General features: G+C 45.3%; 1 protein-coding gene across 1 annotated transcript in view; it reads left to right on the top strand.

Annotated features, from left to right (window-relative positions):
* Positions 1-22,164, top strand: part of gcgra (glucagon receptor a) — a 254,757-nt gene that overhangs the window by 206,933 nt on the left and 25,660 nt on the right. The window contains exons 4-9 of the mRNA XM_060941983.1: positions 2,681-2,788; positions 3,024-3,127; positions 3,247-3,353; positions 4,031-4,190; positions 14,437-14,605; positions 17,077-17,137. Of these exons, the coding sequence (XP_060797966.1) occupies positions 2,681-2,788; positions 3,024-3,127; positions 3,247-3,353; positions 4,031-4,190; positions 14,437-14,605; positions 17,077-17,137 (709 nt within the window). The remainder of the gene's footprint in view (positions 1-2,680; positions 2,789-3,023; positions 3,128-3,246; positions 3,354-4,030; positions 4,191-14,436; positions 14,606-17,076; positions 17,138-22,164) is intronic.

Below are 22,164 nucleotides of genomic sequence, written 5' to 3'. Positions count from 1 at the left end.
AAAATATGCAATATTTCTGATCAAAAATTACACGCCATTTCACCCTGAAAATGTCCTAGAATGCAGGAAATGAAGTCTACATTTCAAAAATTTTCTGGGGGGGCATGCCCCCAGACCCCCCGAGAGGGACTTCGCGCCTGCGGCGCTCGTCTTCGCACCTGCGGCGCTTATCAGGATTATATAAAATATTATTTTTGACTGGTAAATTTCTTTTTCTGCCTAATACCCTAATTAGCGCTAATTTACTGGATCCCACTGTGGCTAACATTAACACACTGGTAATCTGCCTGCATGCCATCCATCGTTATATTTCTATAAGGAGACAGGCACAAGAGAGGTTGGAGGAGATGAAGGAAAGGACATAGGAGGCAGAGGAAAGGAGGTAGCAGATAAACGGGCAGAGGATGGAGGTAGGCCTAGTGGGGGAGAGCCCGCTGTTGGAGATAGAGGAGGAGATGGAGGAAGACGAGCAGAGGCTGGAAATTCACAGGTGAGAATGAGGTTAATGATATGATTTTAGTCATGGGATTCAGCTCCAATGTGCCAAACGTGATCGCCCTTGTGGCTTTAAATCATTTATGTGCTCAGGCATTTCTTAATTTCTTAATACAATAAAACATTCATTATCTCTTTGGTTGTGTCTGAGTTTACATATCTTTTGACAACACCCTTTGTAGTTCAGTGAAATACAACAGTAGGTAACACATTGCCAAGATCCAAAGATGTAACAATTTTCCATCAAGGATATACAACATAAAAAATGCAATTTATCCCCTCCAGGAACGTCAAATATGGCCAATTTTGGGCATGATTTTTCAAAATCTCCGCACCATCCCCCCGCTCGGTCGCTACGCTCCCTCGCCATAACCCATTACGCTAAAAAAAAATCCTGGTGAGAACCCTGGATTTGATATAACATGAATCATCAGGTACACACTGTACTGAGATATTTAGCGTACAAAACACTGGGTTGTAATACTAGAAGTATACTTGGGATACGGGTATTGAGTAGTCGTCTGATACCATCCTCATTTACTCAGAACAATGCTCTGATCCTAACATCCGATACCAAGTGGTATTATGTGACATAAGCCTGGTGTTTGTTGTCACAATAATGAACAGATGACACAAAATGACATCAATCTGCACATTTTTTCAATTTGTAAAGGGGTTCCGGATATAATATTTTAGTGCTATTGATGTACTAATATCATAAAGCACATTGGTTATTTTGATATTTGTGTATTGGCACATCTGATATGCTTCTTATCTCATAGAAGTGAGGTACAAAAGAAAGTTATCAAAGGAGTGGAAGGAGATACGATATTTATACATTCTGTAGTTACCAAGAAAGATTTGGTTGTCTGCTGGTAAAACCTATGCTTATGGTAGTGCAGACTGAAGACACATCACTTACTGAAAAAAGAGGTCTTTAGTCTGCATTTGAAGACAGAAAGGGACTGAACTGTTTGAAGATAGAAAGGGATGGAACAGCTCGATCAAGTTATTCCCACCACTCTGGAATCCATACAGAAAAGAGTCTTGATGCATGGTGTCTTTCTGTCTTAAAGGCTGGCTGGCTGGTCAAATCAAATTATTTGCTCAAAAGGCTTCTGTTACTTTGCAGAATTTGACCATTACTGTGGCTTTGTTGTGTGTCAATCCAGTTTGCCAGTAATACAGAAGTAAAATCACTTGGATAAACTGTAAAATATTGTTTTAAAGTTGGGCAGCTGGGCGGCACGGTGGTGTAGTGGTTAGCGCTGTTGCCTCACAGCAAGAAGGTCCGGGTTTGAGCCCCGTGGCCGGCAAGGACCTTTCTGTGCGGAGTTTGCATGTTCTCCCCGTGTCCGCGTGGGTTTCCTCCGGGTGCTCCAGTTTCCCCCACAGTCCAAAGACATGCAGGTTAGGTTAACTGGTGACTCTAAATTGACCGTAGGTGTGAATGTGAGTGTGAATGGTTGTCTGTGTCTATGTGTCAGCCCTGTGATGACCTGGCGACTTGTCCAGGGTGTACCCCGCCTTTCGCCTGTAGTCAGCTGGGATAGGCTCCAGCTTGCCTGCGACCCTGTAGAAAGATAAAGCGGCTAGAGATAATGAGATGAGATGAGTTGGGCAGCTACATTCTGGATTGGTTCCAAGAATATGTGCAGAATAACCAGTCAGGGGTGAGCCAGCCAGGAGAGAGCCAGCCAGGAGTGATCTAATTGATTGCAGTGCTTGAGTCTCAATACAATAAAGTTGAACTTGTATAGACTGAGTATGGGATAGATGGGGCAGCATGGTAGTGTAGTGGTTGGTACCATCACCTCGCAGCAAGAAGGTTCCGGGTTCAAACCTCACAGCCGACGAAGGGCCTCTCTGTGTGGAGTTTGTATGTTCTCCCTGTATCTTCGTGGATTTCCTCCAGGTGCTCCGGTTTCCCCCATAGTCCAAAGACATGCAGTTAGGCTAAGTGGCTACTCTAAATTGTCCATTGATCAAGCCTGGAAAGGGTTGGGCTCCACCAAGTTTAAATGCCCTAGACACACCAATGATAGACTGTTAAAATGTCATCAGTGGTGCCCTTACAGTCCTTGCTGGCTATAGGGAAAAGAAGATAATGATGATGGTATAGAGATTTGGTGATGACCATCCTTGATCTATGACTCCTCTGACCATGCATGGCTCCGTTATGCAGGTCTTGTGTGTAATCGGACATTCTATAAATTCGCCTGCTGGCCGGATGGTCTCCCGAACACCACGGTGAGCGTCCCCTGCCCCAAGTATCTGCCCTGGCATGCAAAAGGTGAGCATCCACGCACATCAGCAGGAATAATTGTGAAAATATTTGTCTATGGTTTCTGCAATGCAAAGGGACAGTCAAGGTCATGTACACAGTGTACAACTGTTTTAAAATAGCATTGCCATAAACCTGCCAGAAACACAGTCAACACAGACCATTTGCATTATTTTTCATGCAAGCAACAGCATGATAACAAACAGTAACCGTGAGCTTGTGTATGACTCTTTGTGTATTCCAGTCCAACATGGCCTGGTGTATCTGGAGTGCAAAGCCGATGGCCAGTGGGCCAAAGAGATGAACGCGAGTGAGTGTGAAACAAATGATCTGGCCCAGACTGATGCGGTACGTCTACAAACGTTTGACTGGTACAGCAGTAATGGTTAAACTGCATCATCATTGTGCTCATGGGCAAACTCGAAAAAATGATGTTTGTGTGGGTGTCTCTGCTTCTATGTTTACAGCAATACTATGGCAAAATTCTCAGTAAATTCAGGGTCATATACACTGTTGGTTATTCCCTCTCACTGGGAGCACTGGTGCTGGCACTTGGTATCCTAGTAGCCTTCAGGTAAGTCACACCACTGGATTATTAGTGCATAGGGAGCCATACAAATCTTAGCGTCAACTCCGTCTAGCATATAAAGATAATGTAAACTGCCATATTACTGGCATACTCTGGTATTCCCTAAGGATCAGTACAGGAGGTCCACTCTTATGGTCTTGTCACATGGCCTCACTTGACTTTATTACTTGTGATCAAGAAATCACAGGTAATAAAGTCAAAGGTGAGACCAAATTATGCACATTTGCTGCTGCAGGTGATTCCCATGCTCCAGAATGACAAACAATTTCTAGCATAATTTTATAGATAAATTTCTTTCATTTTGTTAATCAGTCCAAATCTCCAGAACACATGGCATTTCTGCAGCACTACGGCTCTGTCCTACGGCTCAGTTTATGCTTTGCAGCTTAGTTTAGCAGTTCATCTCCAAAATAAAAAAGCTGCAACCCAAAACACTGGCATGTTTGGTCACTTCCTGTAGTCGAGTTATTTCAGAGTCAAATCTCTTTCTTAATATACCAGAACCAAGCTTGAGTTTGCTTGGAAGGTCCACACGTTAGTGGGATTGCAGTGTTATCCCCTCCCTAAAGAGGGTAAAAATGCACCAGAGTTCAATTCAGATGGACAAAACAATGTATATTGGTGTTCAATAGGACAGTATCCATGTGCTGTGATATTTTCAGGAAGCTGCACTGCATGAGGAACAACATTCACATGAACCTGTTTGCCTCCTTTATCCTGCGAGCTGCCGCCATTTTCATCAAAGACGCCTTGTTGGAGAGACCCAACATCAACCCAGGCACCACCACGGACCTCGAGATGAAGCTGTTTGTCAAAAACGAAGTCAGAACCCATCTTGTTTTTTTACAGTACATTTTAGCATTGTCCTTTCTCATTGTAATTCAGGAGGACACAGTTAATTTAACTTTACCTGTCTTAGCAAACCTAAAAAAGATGATGGCAGTTAGCTAGCAAGTTAGATGCAGGTTAGAAAGTGACATTTATGACCCCAATTTCAAAAAAGTTGGGACACTGTGTAAAACAGAAATACAAACAGATTTGCAAATCATGGAAACCCAATATCTCATTGAAAATAGTACAAAGACAACATATCAAATGTTCAAACTGAGAAATGTTATTGTTTTTTGAAAAAATGTGCTCATTTTGAATTTGATGTCAGCAATACATTTCAGAAAAGTTGGGACAGGGGCATGTTTATCACTGTGTTGCATCACCTCTACTTTTAACAACACTGTAAATGTTTGGGAACTGAGGAGACCAGTTGCTGTAGTTTTGAAAGAGAAATGTTGTCCCATTCTTGCCTGATATACAATTTCAGTTGCTCAACACTTCAGGGTCTCCTTTGTCGTATTTTGCGCTTCACAATGCACCAAATATTTTAAATGGGAGACAGGTCAGGACTGCAGGCAGGCCAGTTTAGCACCCGGACTCTTTTACTACAAATCCATGCAGTTTTAATATGTGCAGAAAGCAGTTTGGCATTGTCTTGCTGAAAGAAGGAAGGCCTTACCTGAAAAAGATTTTGTCTGGATGGCAGCATATTGCTCTGAAATGTGTATATATCATTCAGTATTAATGATGCCTTCCCAGATGTACAAGCTCCCCATGGCACGTGCACTAATGCCCCCTCATACCATCACAGATGCTGGCTTTTGAACTGTGCACTGATAACAAGCCGGATGGTCCCTGTCCTCTTTAGCCTGGAGGACGTAGTGTCCATGACTTCTGAAAATAATTTCTACTTTTAATTCGTCAGACCTCAGGACAGTTTTCCACTTTGCCTCAGTCCATCATAAAAGAGCTCGGGCCCAGAGAAGGTGGTGGTGTTTCTGGATATTGTTTATATCTGGTTTTAACTTGCATTTGTGAATGCAGTAATGAACTGCTTTCACAGACGATGGTTTTCTGAAGTGTTTCTGAGCCCATACAGTGATTTCCACTACAGACATGTGTCTGCTTTTAATTCAGTGTCTCCTGAGGGTCTGAAGATCACAGGCATCCAATGTCAGTTTTCAGCCTTGTCTCTTGCATACAGAGATTTCTCCAGATTCCCTGAAACTTTTACTGATATTATGTACAATAGATGGTGTGATCCCCAAATTCTTTTCAGTTTTACACTGTGGAATGTTATTCTGAAATTGTTGTACAGTTTGCCCACGCAGTCTTTCACAGAGCAGTGAACCCCTCCCCATTTTTACTTCTGAGAGACTCCGCCTCTCTGGGATGCTTTTTTTTTTATACCCAATCATGTTACCGATCTGTTCCTAATTAGTTTTTTTTTTTAGCATTACACATCTTTTTCAGTCTTTTAATGCCCTTGTCCCAACTTTTCTGAAATGCATTGCTGACATCAAATTCAAAATGAGCATACATTTTTCAAAAAACAATAACATTTCTCAGTTTCAACATTTGATATGTTGTCTTTGTACTATTTTCAATGAAATATAGGGTTTTCGTGATTTGCAAATCTTCACATTCTGTTTATTCATAAATACTGTTTTATACAGCGTCTCAACTTTTTGGGAATCAGGGTTATATAAAACCAAAGTGCAAATGGTCACATTTCTGTTTTTATAATATCATGCAAATTTAACCATCCAGATCACCTAAAAAGCATAAATAAATGGAAACATTCCTGATCCTACGTGTATACAGCGTGAGGATTATGGCTGCTTGTAATGGTTCACGAGGTGTGGGTGGAGCACAGAGGACGGCAGGACAGAGATCAGGTTTTCAAAAGGCTTTATTGCCACACTTTTCAGTGAACAATTATATATGGGCTAGACACACACACACACACACACACACACACACACACACAGTCAGCGTCTAGTACGGAGATAAGCTCCTCTGCTCTCGCTCTCCCTCCTTAAGTAGGGCGCGGTCACTGGGAAGACACACAAACACAGGTTAATTGCCGTCAGGTGTAGTGATTCTGCCACTTACCTTCCCCGACTCCGCCCTCCTGTCACAGACCGGCGCTTGACCACGCCCCCGCTGCCACATACCCCCACCGCCCGACTCAGGCCGGGCGGCTGTCCGGCCTGCAGCCGACTCCCCCCCCCGATGGGAGAGGTAGTCCGCCACGACCATCTGCGCCCCCGGCCTGTGGACCACCTTAAAATTGAAGGGTTGGAGTGCCAGATACCAACGGGTGATCCGCGCGTTGGCATCCTTCATGCGGTGGAGCCACTGGAGGGGCGCGTGGTCCGAACAGAGGGTGAAAGGGTGCCCTAGCAGGTAGTAGCGGAGGGCAAGGACCGCCCACTTGATCGCCAGACACTCCTTCTCAATAGTGCTGTAGTGCCCCTCACGCACTGACAGCTTCCTGCTAATGTACAGGACGGGGCGGTCCTCCCCCTCCACCCCCTGGGACAAAACCGCCCCCAGCCCTCTGTCCGACGCATCGGTCTGCAACATAAAAGGGAGAGAAAAGTCAGGGGAGTGTAATAGTGGCCCCCCACACAGTGCAGCCTTTACCTCAGAGAAAGCCCGCTGGCACTGCTCCGTCCACTGGACCGGATCTGGCGCCCCCTTTTTAGTGAGGTCAGTCAGCGGGCTGGTGACGTCCGAATAATTAGGTATAAACCTACGATAGTAGCCAGCCAGCCCCAGGAACTGTCTCACCCCCTTTTTGGTCTTGGGCCTCGGGCAGGCCGCAATTGCTGCTGTCTTGTTAATTTGGGGACGCACCTGCCCGTTGCCCAAGTGGAAGCCCAGATACCGTACTTCCACCCGCCCAATCACACACTTCTTTGGGTTGGCTGTGAGACCCGCTCGCCTCAGCGACTTAAGGACGGCCCTCAGGTGTTGTAAGTGCCGCTGCCAGTCATTACTATAAATGATGATATCATCGAGGTATGCGGCCGCATAGGTGGCGTGGGGGCGGAGGACCCTGTCCATCAGCCGCTGAAACGTAGCAGGTGCCCCAAACAGCCCAAATGGAAGTGTGACGAATTGGTGCAAGCCGAACGGTGTGGAAAAGGCCGTTTTTTCCCGGGATAATGGAGTCAAGGGGATCTGCCAATAACCCTTTGTTAAATCCAGCGTCGAGTAAAAACGAGCTGTGCCTAGCCGATCGAGCAGCTCATCAATACGAGGCATTGGGTACGCATCAGATTTAGACACCGCGTTGACTTTTCTATAGTCCACACAGAACCGGACCGACCCGTCGGCCTTGAGTACCAAGACCACCGGGCTGCTCCAGTCACTGTGGGACTCCTCGACGATGCCCATTTCGAGCATGGCCTTGAGTTCTTCCCGAACCACTTTTTTCTTGTGCTCGGGTAACCTGTAAGGGCGGCTACGCACTACCACCCCCGGGGGCGTCTCAATGTGGTGCTCTATGAGGTTGGTGCGGCCGGGCAGGGGCGAGAACACGTCCGAAAACTCGGTCTGCAACTGGGCAACCTCCGCGAGTTGGGTCGGAGAGAGGTGGTCTCCACAGGGGACCGGAGAGGTACGCGATGCCAATGTTCCCTTTTGCACCTCCGGCCCCAGCTCCGCCTTCTCCGGAACCACCAACACCAACGCCACGGGGACCTCCTCGTTCCAGAGTTTGAGTAGGTTGAGGTGGTAAATCTGTAGCGCTCCGCCCCATCCGTCCGCCTCACCTCATAGTCAACATCCCCGACTCGCCGTGTGACCTCAAAGGGTCCTAGCCACTTAGCCACTAATTTGGAACTCGATGTGGGCAACAGTACTTTCTCTCCCGGTGCAAACTCCCTAAGGCGCGTACCCTTGTTGTACAGGCGGGCTTGTCGTTCTTGGGCCTGCCGCAAATTCTCCTGAGTTAGGTGCGTGAGTGTGTGGAGTTTTGCGCGCAGGTCAATAACGTATTGGATTTCGTTTTTACTTGGTGAAGGTCCCTCTTCCCAATTTTCCCGCAGCACGTCTAGGATGCCGCGCGGCTTACGCCCATATAACAATTCGAACGGGGAGAACCCCGTGGAGGCTTGGGGGACCTCTCGCACTCCAAAGAGCAAGGGTTCGAGCCATCTATCCCAATTACATGCGTCCTCACTTACGAATTTTTTAATTATGTTCTTGAGGGTGCGGTTGAACCGTTCAACTAAACCGTCCGTTTGTGGGTGATACACGCTGGTGCGGATCGGCTTAATACCCAATAACCCATACAGTTCGTTCAGTGTACGTGACATAAACGAGGTACCTTGGTCAGTCAGAATCTCTTTCGGGATTCCAACTTGGGAGATAACGCGGAAGAGTGCCTCCGCAATACTGCGTGCTGAGATATTGTGAAGAGGCACCGCTTCTGGGTATCGCGTTACATAGTCCACTAGAACTAATATAAAGCGGTACCCTCATGCTGACCGATCTAATGGCCCGACGAGATCCATCCCAATTCTTTCGAACGGGGTCTTGATTAACGGTAGAGGGCACAAAGGCGCTTTTGGGATGGCCGCTGGATTTACTAACTGGCATTCGCGGCACGCCGTACAACACCTACGGACATCGCCGCGAATCCCTGGCCAATAGAATCGGGCCATTATTCGGGCTAGTGTTTTGTCCTGCCCTAAGTGTCCAGCCATGGGATTAAAGTGAGCCGCCTGGAATACCAATTCCCGGCGGCTGTTCGGAATTAAAAGTTGCATGACTCGCTCTTTAGTTTGAGTGTCCTGCGTCACTCGGTATAACCTATCCTTCATAATCGCGAAGTAGGGGAAGGACGGGGTGGCGTTCAGCGGGAGCGTTCAACCATCGATTACTCTCACTTGGTCAAACGCATGCCTCAGAGTCTCGTCTCGCGACTGTTCTAATGGGAAATCTGCGAGGGATTCCCCAATAGAGAGAGGAGGAGCCAGCGGCTCCTCACTCTGACGCGGAGATGACGTAGACGGCTCTGTGACAGCTGCTCCCGCCAAAGCGACACGGGGACCTCCCCCTGTTAAATGGCAGGACCCACTCCTCACTAAATGTGTCATTAAATCCCGAAATCCCGGCCAATCAGTCCCCAAAATTAAAGAGTGGGTAAGGCGAGGATTAACTGCCACCTTCACTATGGCTTTTTCCCCTCTGAAAAAAATGTGGACTGACACCAAAGGGTAGCGGTGAACATCCCCGTGCACACACAACACCTTCACCCCCTGTGCTCCCCCTAATGCCTTGTTTTGAACCAGGCTTTGGCGAATTGAGGTCTGATTACAAGCAGAATCCACCAACGCCTGATATGTAGCCCCTTGGATACTCACCGGTATGCGATACGCTCCGGCCCGATCGAGGGCGGCCTCTGGCGCGTCGGGGATCCGAACCACCGTGCCCACTTCCATTGCTGTGCACTGCTGTTGAAGATGGCCCGGCTCCCCGCAGCGCCAGCAAACCGGCCCCGGCTTTCCCTCTGCACCTGTGTTCTGGGGCTCACTCACCTGAGGTGGGGGAGAGACAGACACAGAAGGGAGAAACGGGAGGGCACCGCGGGTGCGGCGGGCCGGCTGGGGTGGCGCCGGCCCCCATCTCCACGGTGGGGGAATGGGGAGAGGACGGGACACAGAAGGAGGGGGAGAGAGAGAGAGAAGAGGAGAGAAGAGAAGGCGCCGTCTGCTGTCCTGCCGCCAGAACAGCCGCCAAATGATTCTCCGCCAGCTCGACTGCCTGATCCAGCGACGCCGGGCTGTGGCACTGGACCCACTCTGCGGTTCCTGCTGGTAGGTGAGCGATGAATTGTTCCAGCACCACCTGGTCGATGATCCCCTCAGCGTCGCGGTTGTCGGCCCTCAACCACCGCCGGCAGGCATCCTGGAGCTGCTGGCCAAACGCGAACGGCCAGCCGACTTCCTCCAAGCGCAAAGCACGGAAGCGCTGGCGCTGTTGCTCTCGAGTGCGCCCCACGCGCTGGAGGACGGCCCGGCGGAGGTCCGCGTAGGCCAGCCGGCGGTCGGCGAACGGGGAAGACTCCATGGGGCTGATCTGCTCCCATTGTAACGGTTCACGAGGTGTGGGTGGAGCACAGAGGATGGCAGGACAAAGATCAGGTTTTCAAAAGGCTTTATTGCCACACTTTTCAGTGAACAATTATATATGGGCTAGACACACACACAGTCAGCGTCTAGTCCGGAGATGAGCTCCTCTGCTCTCGCTCTCCCTCCTTAAGTAGGGCGCGGTCACTGGGAAGACACACAAACACAGGTTAATTGCCGTCAGGTGTAGTGATTCTGCCAGTTACCTTCCCCGACTCCGCCCTCCTGTCACAGACCGGCGCTTGACCACGCCCCCGCTGCCACACTGCTTAATCACTATTTTGACATGCTGTAAGTGCATGTCCCCTGACAGCCATTTCCTACAACCATTCCAGTGGTTTAACATTAAATTTGTGGCAATTAGCTCGTCTTAGCCTGGAGGAAGAATCAAAACAACATCCTTTACAGTACTGGATAATTGGCTTTTAACATTGTGACTAACAGTTAAAGATTAATCAGGGAAATGCTATCAAAAGAGACTTGTATTTATATGCATTTTGTGACTGTAAACAGTATGGAAAATAGCATAGAGGGTTTTTTTTCATGATTTGAAGCAAATACATTTTCTTCATCTTCATTACAAGGCCTTCAGAGACAACATTTCTCAATGTCCTATTTAACGTATATATGTATGGGTGGAATTGTTATAGTGGTGATTTATGTTCCATAAAGCTGGCTGTACACTGTTTGTTAGCTCATCTGTCCATAAGGCCGATGAGCTGTTGCCATGGCGTGGCGTATGTCACCTGTTGTCCACGATTCAGTTAAATCGTATCTCCTCCGTCAGTTGTCCACGGATTTCCGTTCTGATTGTTTTGTTTGAAAGAACTCATCACTCCGTACAAAACTTGGTCACTGTTTTGTAAATTTTTTTTGCTAACGAGTTAGTAATTAGGCCAAATTAACACATTTTCCAGGCCTCTCACTAGAATTGTATCCCCTCTCTTATTTCTCATCTGATTCCAGTTCTGATCGATGTTTTGGGTAGAGCTTCCCATGAGGAACAAAACTTGGTTGTTTGTTTGATTTTCCTGTTGTAAATTTTCTGTTAAATCATATCTCGTCCCTCAGTTCTCAATGGATTTCAGTTCTGATTGTTTTGTTTGTTAGAACTAGACCTTCTGCCCAACACTTGGTCACTGTATTGTCAATTTTTTGCTAACAAATTTGTAATTCGGTCAGTTTAACCAATTTTCTTCTGATTAGAATTGTATCTCCTCTCTCATTCATCATGTGAATTCAGTTCTGATCGATGTTTTGGGTCGATCTTCCCTTGTGGAACAAAATTTAGTCCTTTGTTGATTTTCCTGTTGTGGAGGAAATTTGTTGTGGAGGTTGGTCCTCTCTCACGTGGTGACATTTCTTTTCCGTCTGATGTTTCGGTAGTCATGCTTGTTTTGATGGCAGGCCAGATGAGCTACTACGTCCTTGACATTCTGGTTTTAATTTCAGCTTGATTTTGCTGTTGCAAACAAAAATGATAAATCGTAAAATAATTCTTTGGTCTTGGCGCGAGGTTTGAGGTCTTAAAACATATAATGTGACATGCTCATGCTCACTAGTGGGCAAATTATTGCCTTTGTGACCAAAGACAAAGTTTTGGCAGTGTGAGAAATTTCTTACAATGCTTATTTGGATAACTGGATAACACCAAACTCACAGGACAGCTACAAGTACGGTAGTGATGATGGTGAAACTAAATGAAACATGCTAATGGACAGAAAAACTTGGCATGTCCTTTTCACGTCAAGGTCATGTTGAAGAATGGTTGTTTTTATGCAAGTCTGTTTTCTGTATGAGCAAATCTATGGATCAGGCTGATTGATGTAAGAGGAACAATAGGAAGCTCATCATCATCCTTTGACCACAGGGGTGGGCAAGATTCCCATGACTAACTCTCTCCAGACACAGCAGTCCTGCATCGTTGAACCCAGGTCTTCAATATCGATGCCTGAGTCTCTGGCAATGGTGTCTGTGTATGTTAACTTTCTGGATACAACTTTGCCAGAAGGACGCCATAGAAGGAGAAAGGAAATTACTTCACCTGTGGCACAATGGCAATGGCCAGCAAACTGTAGACGCTTTTGCTTAAGGCAAAAGCAGTGGCTAGACTTTGCTTGTAGCTGGTCTAGAATGGAGAAGTAAGGTGACTCCTTCCTTCCACTAGTCTGGGTGCACACCTTGGGCAAGTGTCAGTATGCCCTAAGCCTCCCCCTTAACCAGGGATACGGTCACACAATGGCGTAGATGGGGCTCTTAGCCGTAGTGAAGGCAATCCATCTAGGTGAAGGAAAACACTGATATATAACCAATGGGTTGGGGAGGCTCTTAAGGTAATTGATATTACCAGCTCTTCTAGGAAGTATCCAGTAGCGTGGAGCATTCGAAACAATTAGCCATCAAAAGGATAACTATGACGATAGGAAGATAGGTCAATCGTTAGGATCATCATCGAGCAATCTGACATGGAGAACATGCATTATCACAGTCTGTTATAGAATTCAACCAAATTTCACCAGAAACGAGACAGTCAATGACGGTGTTGCTCACTCCAGCTCCGTCTAGTCCAGAAGGAATGATCTAAAGTGGGCCACCTTGCACAATAAATGTTGTAAGCTATATACACAAACTATATATAGAAGCAATATCTACCGGAGGAATACCGACCTATTTGCCAGGAAGAATCCAAAACAGCAAGGAATTGACCGAGAAGAAGCGATTTTTGTTGAACTGCTCATTAAGACTTAATTAGTCCATAACTTCATTAAAAATTGTAATGAAGCAAATCTGGGTAGAAGTTATATGCACCCTAGGTACCCCTACCTTCATGCCAGAAAAAAAATCAAAATCGGTGAAGATTTGAGGGAGAAGAAGTGATTTGTGTTGAAACTTGAAACTGCTCGTTAGGGATTGATTAATTAGTCCATATCTTCATTATTAATTGCAATTATGCAAATTTGGGTAGAAGCTATATGCACACCAGGCAGACCTACCTTCCTGCCAAAAAGGATAAAAATCAGTGAAGAACTGAGAGAGAAGCAATTTTTGTGAAATGTGGACGACGGACAACACACGATGGTATAAGCTCATCGGCTGTTGGCCAGATGAGCTAATAACAACCATGTAAAACTGGCTTCAAGAAGTCAAAAATGTCAGAAATTCTTCACATTTTCTGCAAAACCCGATTCATTTTGATCCCCCACCACCTTGACAACTCCCTGAATATGTTCTTGAATTACTCCTTTAAAGTGCATATCACGGGTAAATTCAGGAGCAAGATCAATGTAATTCTCCTATTTTATATTAAACTTTGGTCAAATATCTGTAACATTCTGCATTCTCTGCAATTTTTTTACTTTGAGCAATACCAGAAAAATTCAGTCGAAATCAAGCCATTTGAGGCGAATTGGTCCGCCTCTGAAAAAACTTGCCATTTGGATTTCCAGGCAAACATTGATTTTCGTGACGTCGCATGCGGGACGCCTCCTTCTGAATCCTACGTCAGCGCTGGTTTGTTTATGAGAAAACGACCTGGTGGTTTTCTGCAAATTTCTTCACCATTATCGCGTAATTATTAAAATGGTTAACAGATGTATCGTAGGAGGGTGTAGCAACACCAATCTTGATGGGATTAGTACTCATCGTTTCCCAAAAGACCGGACAATGAGAGAGAAATGGGAGCGCTTGGTCTACACAGGCTGTGCACTGAAACCGTGCAAAGCTCTCGCAGCCTGCTGGCGCTTCCGCAGGTAACGTCACGAATCTGGCTCCAGACTCCCTTGGGATTTTTTCAGATGCGTTTTGTTATTTTATTTTTTTCTGCTGTAGACAAAAGGCCTTGTGCAAAATTACCCTTCTGGATGAGTGTGTAAAGGGACATTCTTTCATATAAAAAAAAAACGAAATTGGTCCAGAATATGCACATTAAGTGACCAGGATCACAACATTGACATGTAATAAGAGAAGATTAAAGATGTTTTAATCTTTTCTTATTAAAATCTGACTGAAAAAATGACTTTTTGGTAACTTTGCAACAAAAATGATTGATGTTATTGTACTTTGAAAACAGCGTTATGTCCTCCTGTGTTCTCCAGGTTTTACAGCCGGATGTGGGCTGCAGGATTGCTGTAGTGATGATGCAGTACAGTATCATAGCAAACAGCCACTGGCTGCTGGTGGAGGGAATATACCTGCACAACCTGCTGGCACTCACGGTGCTGACTGAGGGGAACCATTTCAGCATCTACTTGTGCATCGGCTGGGGTGAGGCCTTCACTAACCTAGCCTGGAAACTTTCACAGATCTTGAATATTAGAAATATTTCCGTTCCTAACAGATCTGCATATGTACCATACTCCAAATAAACCTCGATTAGGATTTAAACCCAAACTATGCTCCACAAAGCACATGTAGAAATGGCAGCAGTGTCAGCATGGTGTGGGAATCCTGGCTCTGACAGTTCCTCAACCTCAGCTACATCACTTCAGTTCATAATTGGTCTCAACTCGAGATGTGCTTGGGACTGTTTTTTAAATCTTACTCACTGTCAGAGACCAAACAGCGAGACAAGAGGACATAGGAGTTTTTGGTTTTTGACAATTGGTGTCACAAGTGGGATGATATTACCCTGTGTGGCTGTGGCCATCACACACACATATGTAGTCATTTTTTTTATGCCTCCGCCACCGTAAGGTGCAGGCGGCATTATGTTTTCGGGTTGTCCGTGCGTGCGTCCGTCCGTCTGTCCCGAAACTTTGTGAACGCGATATCTCAAAGGCTGATATAAAAAAACAAACAAACAGTTTTTACCCCCAGGCCATCAGGCTTTTGAACCAAGGATTATAATCAGCATCTGCCTCTATATTTCCATCAGGCTTTTGAATCAGGGATTATAATCACCATCTACCTCTATATTTCCATCAGGCTTTGAGCCACGGATTATATTAGCAATTTTGCACAAGACATTGCACAGTATATCTACCTCTATGTTTGCACATTGTTTGTTTGCCTCTCCTTTTTTTTAATGTTATCTTCATTTTTCACTCTACCTTTATATTTTGCATTCCATATGCACTTTATATTTTATATTTCATATTTTATATATATATATATATATATATATATATATATATATATATATATATATATATATTTCTTTTTATTTTGGTAAGCGTAGTTTGGTCGGGCAGTTGCAAAATAAGAATTCCATTACTCAATAATAAACCGCTGTGTCTGTTATTGTCTCATCTCATCTCATTATCTCTAGCCGCTTTATCCTTCTACAGGGTCGCAGGCAAGCTGGAGCCTATCCCAGCTGACTACGGGTGAAAGGCGGGGTACACCCTGGACAAGTCGCCAGGTCATCACAGGGCTGACACATAGACACAGACAACCATTCACACCTACGGTCAATTTAGAGTCACCAGTTAACCTAACCTGCATGTCTTTGGACTGTGGGGGAAACCGGAGCACCCGGAGGAAACCCACGCGGACACGGGGAGAACATGCAAACTCCACACAGAAAGGCCCTCGCCGGCCCTGGGGCTCGAACCCAGGTCCTTCTTGCTGTGAGGCGACAGCGCTAACCACTACACCACCGTGCCGCCGTCTGTTATTGTGTATATGACAAATAAAAATCTTGAATCTTGATGAAAGGAATTTCACCAAACTTTCACCATTTGTGCGCTTTGGGACAAACATGAACTGATTAGATTTTGAGATCAAAAGGTCTAAGGTCAAGGTCACTGTGAGGTCAAATGTCTGTCCGAAAACCTTGTGAACCCAATATCTCCAAGGCTGATACAAGTAATTTCACCAGGTCAAGATTACTGTGAGGTCAAATGTCCATCCCCAAATCACAACTTAATAAGGCGTGTAGTCTACCAGGCGGAGGCATCCCCATCGACGCCGTTGGCGTCGAGTTCTATCTAGTTCTAGCTGTAATCGCATTGTTTCGATAGCAGAGGGTGCAATATTGTGAGAAAATCGAATCGTGAACCCAGTATCATGAATCGAATCATGAATTGGGTGAATCATTACGACCCTAGATCCACTCGAGTAATGTATTCAGTTAACAGTTATTCCACGAAATCGAGTCGTACATGAGCTGATAGCTGACGAGGTGCATGGCACTGAGTCGGCTATAAGCCATGTACGACGAGATTGAGTGGAATAACTGTTTTATTCTATCCACATTCACTGGATCTTGAGAAACAGAGCATTTTTATTTTTTGCAAATTTGATAAAGAAAAACTTTGTTCAAAACGTCTGACAAAATCATTTCTGCTTAGAATGTAAACAAACCAGCAAAATGACAGTAGCAATTTGTGAAAAATGTGATAATAATAATTCTTGAAAAAAAAAAAAGATACGTTTTTACCATCAGATACTTTCATTCCATATTTTGTTTGGGGTTTTTTGTATTTCTGGGAGTTTTGTTTTTGAGTAGAGTTTTTATTTAGTCCTCGGTTGGTTCAGCAACACACTCCGCCATTTTGTTTTCCTCTACTCACGGTATATGAGCTGATATCCTAGTAGTAGAGGAGCCAATCAGAGTGCACGATTGCTCATGTCCAGTGAATGTGTATAGAATAAATTCAGTTACACCTCTAGTGTACATTTTAAATAAATAATTAGTATGTTGTCAGTCTGGTCTAATAGCAGTGTGTCCTTAAACTTTGTGTTAATTCCTAAAAATAATATATGTGTTGTGTTGTGTTTTCTCTTTCCAACAGGAGCACCGCTGATCTTTGTTCTACCCTGGGTCATTGTCAAATACATCTACGAGAACGAGTAGTAAGTTTCTAATATATATCAGAAACATGAAAGGTCAATTAATGATATTTTCTCAATTTCTAAACCAAATGTTCTAAATTTCTCACATTTCCAGTTACACAGCAGGTCAACTGTGTACTTCCTCTCTGAAATACACTATAATCTCAGAAGTAAACAAGAGAAACACAAAAGTATTCATTAAAAGATACAGTAACTCAGTTACTGCGAGTTAGCTGATGGATTTATATGGCAGATGCTCACATAAAGAGATTAAATATTGTGTGTATGCATTGATGTTAAGTTTTTCTGGAAGGAGCCTCCAGTTTTAGTGCTTTGTAACAGTCAGAGGTAAAGCTGTAACCTCATGTTTTTCTGACAGGGAAGTCTTCAGAATGGAGGAAACCTCTGGGTTAGGGAAATGGCATACATCTTTCAAGTGTTTCTCTGGTGAAACAAACCAAATAAGCATTTAGGGCCCGGTCTCACAACACCAGTAGCTATAACTATACCTATAACTCCAACTCTGATGATCCCTCTTCCAGTCTGGAGCAGAAACACCACAACTATAATCCCCACTATAATATCACGTGGTCCTGCCACTCAGGGAAATAAACGCATGCAACTTAGGAATAGTCATGGAAGTTTTTTCCAAGTAGTAGCACATTAATCCAGGTCGTACTGTACAGCTTGGACTTCAAAACAACCCATGAACACACTCCGATGGTTGACAAAATACGGATAGGTCACGGATTACGGAAATATAATAATTAAAGGATACAAAATACGGCGTGGTTACAGATTTTAATATGGATGCATCATGGATGCTAATAATTTACGGATTGGTCACGGACGTTTCAGTATATTACAGATTAGTTACTGATTTCATACGGATGATGCACCACGGATAAAAAAAATTTTAAAGTCTAAAACAATTAAATGTTTGGACTGCCGAAGTTCATAATTAAAATAACTTGCCTGCATTTATATGTCTCTCATCTCATCTCATTATCTGTAGCCGCTTTATCCTGTTCTACAGGGTCGCAGGCAAGCTGGAGCCTATCCCAGCTGACTACGGGCGAAAGGCGGGGTACACCCTGGACAAGTCGCCAGGTCATCACAGGGCTGACACATAGACACAGACAACCATTCACACTCACATTCACACCTACGCTCAATTTAGAGTCACCAGTTAACCTAACCTGCATGTCTTTGGACTGTGGGGGAAACCGGAGCACCCGGAGGAAACCCACGGGGAGAACATGCAAACTCCTCACAGAAAGGCCCTCGCCGGCCACGGGGCTCAAACCCGGACGTTCTTGCTGTGAGGCGACAGTGCTAACCACTACACCACCGTGCCGCCTGCATTTATGTTTACTTTATTAATTCACTATTGATATTGCACTGAAAATAATCACATATCCATGAATAAAAGAGCCGTGCTTCGTGTTATATTTTATATTTTCCGTGAATCCGTATTCCGTGACAACAAGGATGTACGAAGAAAGATGCCTGGGGAAAAAAAAGCACGTGCTCAGACAGCGTCACATGTAAACAATTACCTGATTGGTCAGTTGTTTTATTGGATCAGGTCCAGGCCTGGAAAAATCTCTCCAGAAGCAATCTCACCGATACGGATAAACCCAGGCCGGGGCAATAGGTATCGTTATCGGTCTGGTGTGAGTACCAACCACATAAACTGCAGGGGACCAATTTATTTATAGTTATCGTTATAGTTATACTTCTTGGTATTGTGGGACCGGGCATTTATGTTTCTAGATTTAACCTTTTTTTTTTTTTTCCCCAGAGCGTGTATCAGAATTGTCAATTCCTATTTCTGTCCCAGATAACATTGTGAAGTGCTCCTTAACAATCAGAGCAGCCAAGTGAGTTTCATTACGTGTTTAAAACAGCATCCAGTGTGATTTTGTTTCTGGATGCAGCCCGAAGCCAGAGGGCGGTGATCGCTCTGCCTCACAAGCAGCTGTTGTATAACAAATCAAGCATATAAGAGACGTACAAGGAACGGGAACGTGAGCTATGCCATGGCAACTATTCTGCCCATGACAGTGATGCTGCGCAGACAAGCTGCTCGTCTTTTGAAGGACTAGCTGGGAACAAAAACATGCCTTCTCACAGTTTCTGCAGCTAACCACATAAATTACACGGCCCTCTGGACGGTGCTCAGGAAGCAAATTACACACGATACACTGATGTTCTCTGCTTACTTATTAGAAATATGAATAAATAAGGATCTCTGTCTGTTATTTTGTGATGTGGCACTGATCCGTGATTTGTGGTGGGTCGCTCAAAACGATCAGGGTTTATTAACCCTTTACAGTCCCTCCTTAGTGTTCTCAAAACATTTGAGTAGAATTTCAATACGGTGATTTTGTTAAATATATAAATCTGTGCTGGGGTCATAAAGGGGTTCAGGGAAATGTTTTTACATCCGAGGTTTAAGAGCCCTGGTCCGTATGATCATTTTCATTCCTGGAAGGTGACACTGAATGTCATTTCTCACTATTAAATAAAAAATGACTAAAAAGACTAAAGCCTAGGTCACAACCGGACGTACGATTTTTTGGCCGTGCGATTTTTGGCGTTTCCCAAATCGCTGCGGTTTTTTGTTGGTGGAGAAAGACGCATGTTGGCCGTAAGTTTGTCTTGCAACCTGAAAAAAACGTAAGCGCCCGTAGAGTTTGTTTGACATGACAAGCCTCGGTCACAACCGGCCGTACGTGCTCCTACGGCCGGTCTACGTGCAAAAAATGCAAGAAACGCACGGAGGGCATGCGTGAAATGCACAGAGGGTGCGCGTGTGACGTGCTGATTTTCGAGCCGCAGACCGGCCGCAGAGTTTCTTTGTCATGTCAAACAAACTCTACAGGCGCTTATGTTTTTTTCAGGTTGCAAGACAAACTTACGGCCAACATGCGTCTTTCTCCACAAACAAAAAAACCGCAGCGATTTGGGAAACGCCAAAAATCGCACGGCCAAAAAATCGTACGTCCGGTTGTGACCTAGGCTACAAAGAACCTCTGTGGCCGGTCTGCGGCCAGTCTACGGCTCGAAAATCAGCACGTCACACACGCGCCCTCTGTGCGTTTCCTGCGTTTTTTGCACGTAGACCGGCCGTAGGAGCACGTACGGCCGGTTGTGACCGAGGCTTAAAGCAAGCTCACTTGAAGTAGGTTTGGAGTATGTTCCATTGTTACGCAATTCTGTAAATGTCACGGTGCATTCTCTCTGCTGTGGGTCAGCTCTGACCTGCCCATTTCGTCTATCTGCTCTCTCTCATGTGGATGAGGATCAGCTGGCATGCACTGCTGCTCGTGTTTCTGTCCGCCAGCTGCTCTTAAGACCTGCTGTTTTGATTTAAAAAAAAAAAAAACCTCCCTGTGGAAAAGTCCAGCCTTGGCTCACCTCCAGCTTGGGGCTACTTCTATCTTTAAAAAGCCTGTTATCTCTAAAAGGGTGTGCACTTTCATCCTGGCAAAGTAACCTCTACTGACAAAGAATGTGCTAGAGATATGATCCACTCCATCGGACATCAGCTAATGATTTACAGTGAGTCGTTGTCATTTTGCCACATAGCACGTTTCCATCGATAAATTCAGTTCCAGCTCCAGAATCCTGCTTATCAGGAAGTATAAACTGATGAAGGGGCTTGTCCACAGGCTTGAGGCCTGCAACAGCTCAATCTGCTCCAAGTTTTTTTTTTTTTATGACTGCTATCCGGTTTTTGGTTGAGAGTACACTGTGCGTGTTTTGGCTGCCGCTTCTCACCGCAGCTCCCCCCCCCCCCCCGCCTCTTTTTTTCCTTTCTCTGTTTATATGGTTTGATGTTTGTTCTTTGTTTGAATGTTTTGTCCGCCAGTTGTGGTGTAGGTCCAGACCCAGTTTTGGGCATCGGTTTCCTCAGGCCTTGGTCCACCATGGGTGATGCGTGTTCTCCTCGTCATGGACTACAGTGAGCTCGGTGCTCTCTTTAACATCGGGGCTGTCCAGCGCTCTGTGTGGCGCTGCTTCTGTTCTTGCTTTATGGATCCATGGCACGGTGTTCTGAGCGCTGCTGCCCGGTGGCGTCGTGGTGGCTGTGCAGGTGGTGTGGGACATACCTTCGTACACCTTTTGGTGTGATTGTGGGCAGCTACACCACTGGAATTACATCCTGACCTCTTTTGGAGGACTTTTTTTTGTAACTGTAAAGCGACCTTGGGTGTAAAGAAGGCACTATACAAGTTAAACCGCTTCTTCTGGATGCGCCCGTTAGGGGTTGCCACAGCAGATCTGTTCCACATATTTTATTTGGCATATGTTTTACACCAGATGCCCTTCCTGACACAACTTTCCCCACTCTATCCGGGCTTGGGACCGACACCAAGCATGCAGTGGCTTGTACAACTCTAGTGGCTGGGTATTTTACCTAACCTGCATGTCTTTGAACCTGGAACCTTCTTGCTGTGAGGAGACAGTGCTTACCACTACACCACCGTGACACCTGAACTTATTATTGTTATTATTATTAAATTAGGTGGCACGGTAGTGTAGTGGTTAGCGCTGTCGCCTCACAGCAAGAAGGTCCGGGTTCGAGCCCCGTGGCCGGTGAGGGCCTTTCTGTGTGGAGTTTGCATGTTCTCCCCAGAGTGCGAATTACCCCACCATAATTGGGGGGGTACCATCATGGTCCACTATCATATCAATCACCCCCCCCCCCCCCCCCCCCCCCCCCGGTCCTGTCCCGTCTCGTCTATGGAAGTCGGTGTCAGTAACTCAACACAATAACTCTGAACAATAATTTTTAATGTCATTAAGAAGCATGACAAACCATACAGTACTACCACAGAAGAAAAACAGCAGTACAACCTGATAACCTTCTTTGTCAGAACAAACTGGGTATCAGCACTACAAATGAGTCACATACAGTATATACACACATGCAGAACAGTCCTGCTGAATGTCTTGCTCTCTTTCATCCTGCTGTGCCTCTCCTGTCTGCTGGGAACCCATTTTCTTTATTCACATGAACAGTGTATAAAACCTAACTG

The sequence above is a fragment of the Neoarius graeffei genome, chromosome 16 (assembly GCF_027579695.1).
Source record: "Neoarius graeffei isolate fNeoGra1 chromosome 16, fNeoGra1.pri, whole genome shotgun sequence".
NCBI classification, from domain to species: domain Eukaryota; kingdom Metazoa; phylum Chordata; class Actinopteri; order Siluriformes; family Ariidae; genus Neoarius; species Neoarius graeffei.
The sequence above is the reverse complement of the archived record's forward strand: the minus strand, read 5'-3'. Positions and strand labels throughout refer to the sequence as shown.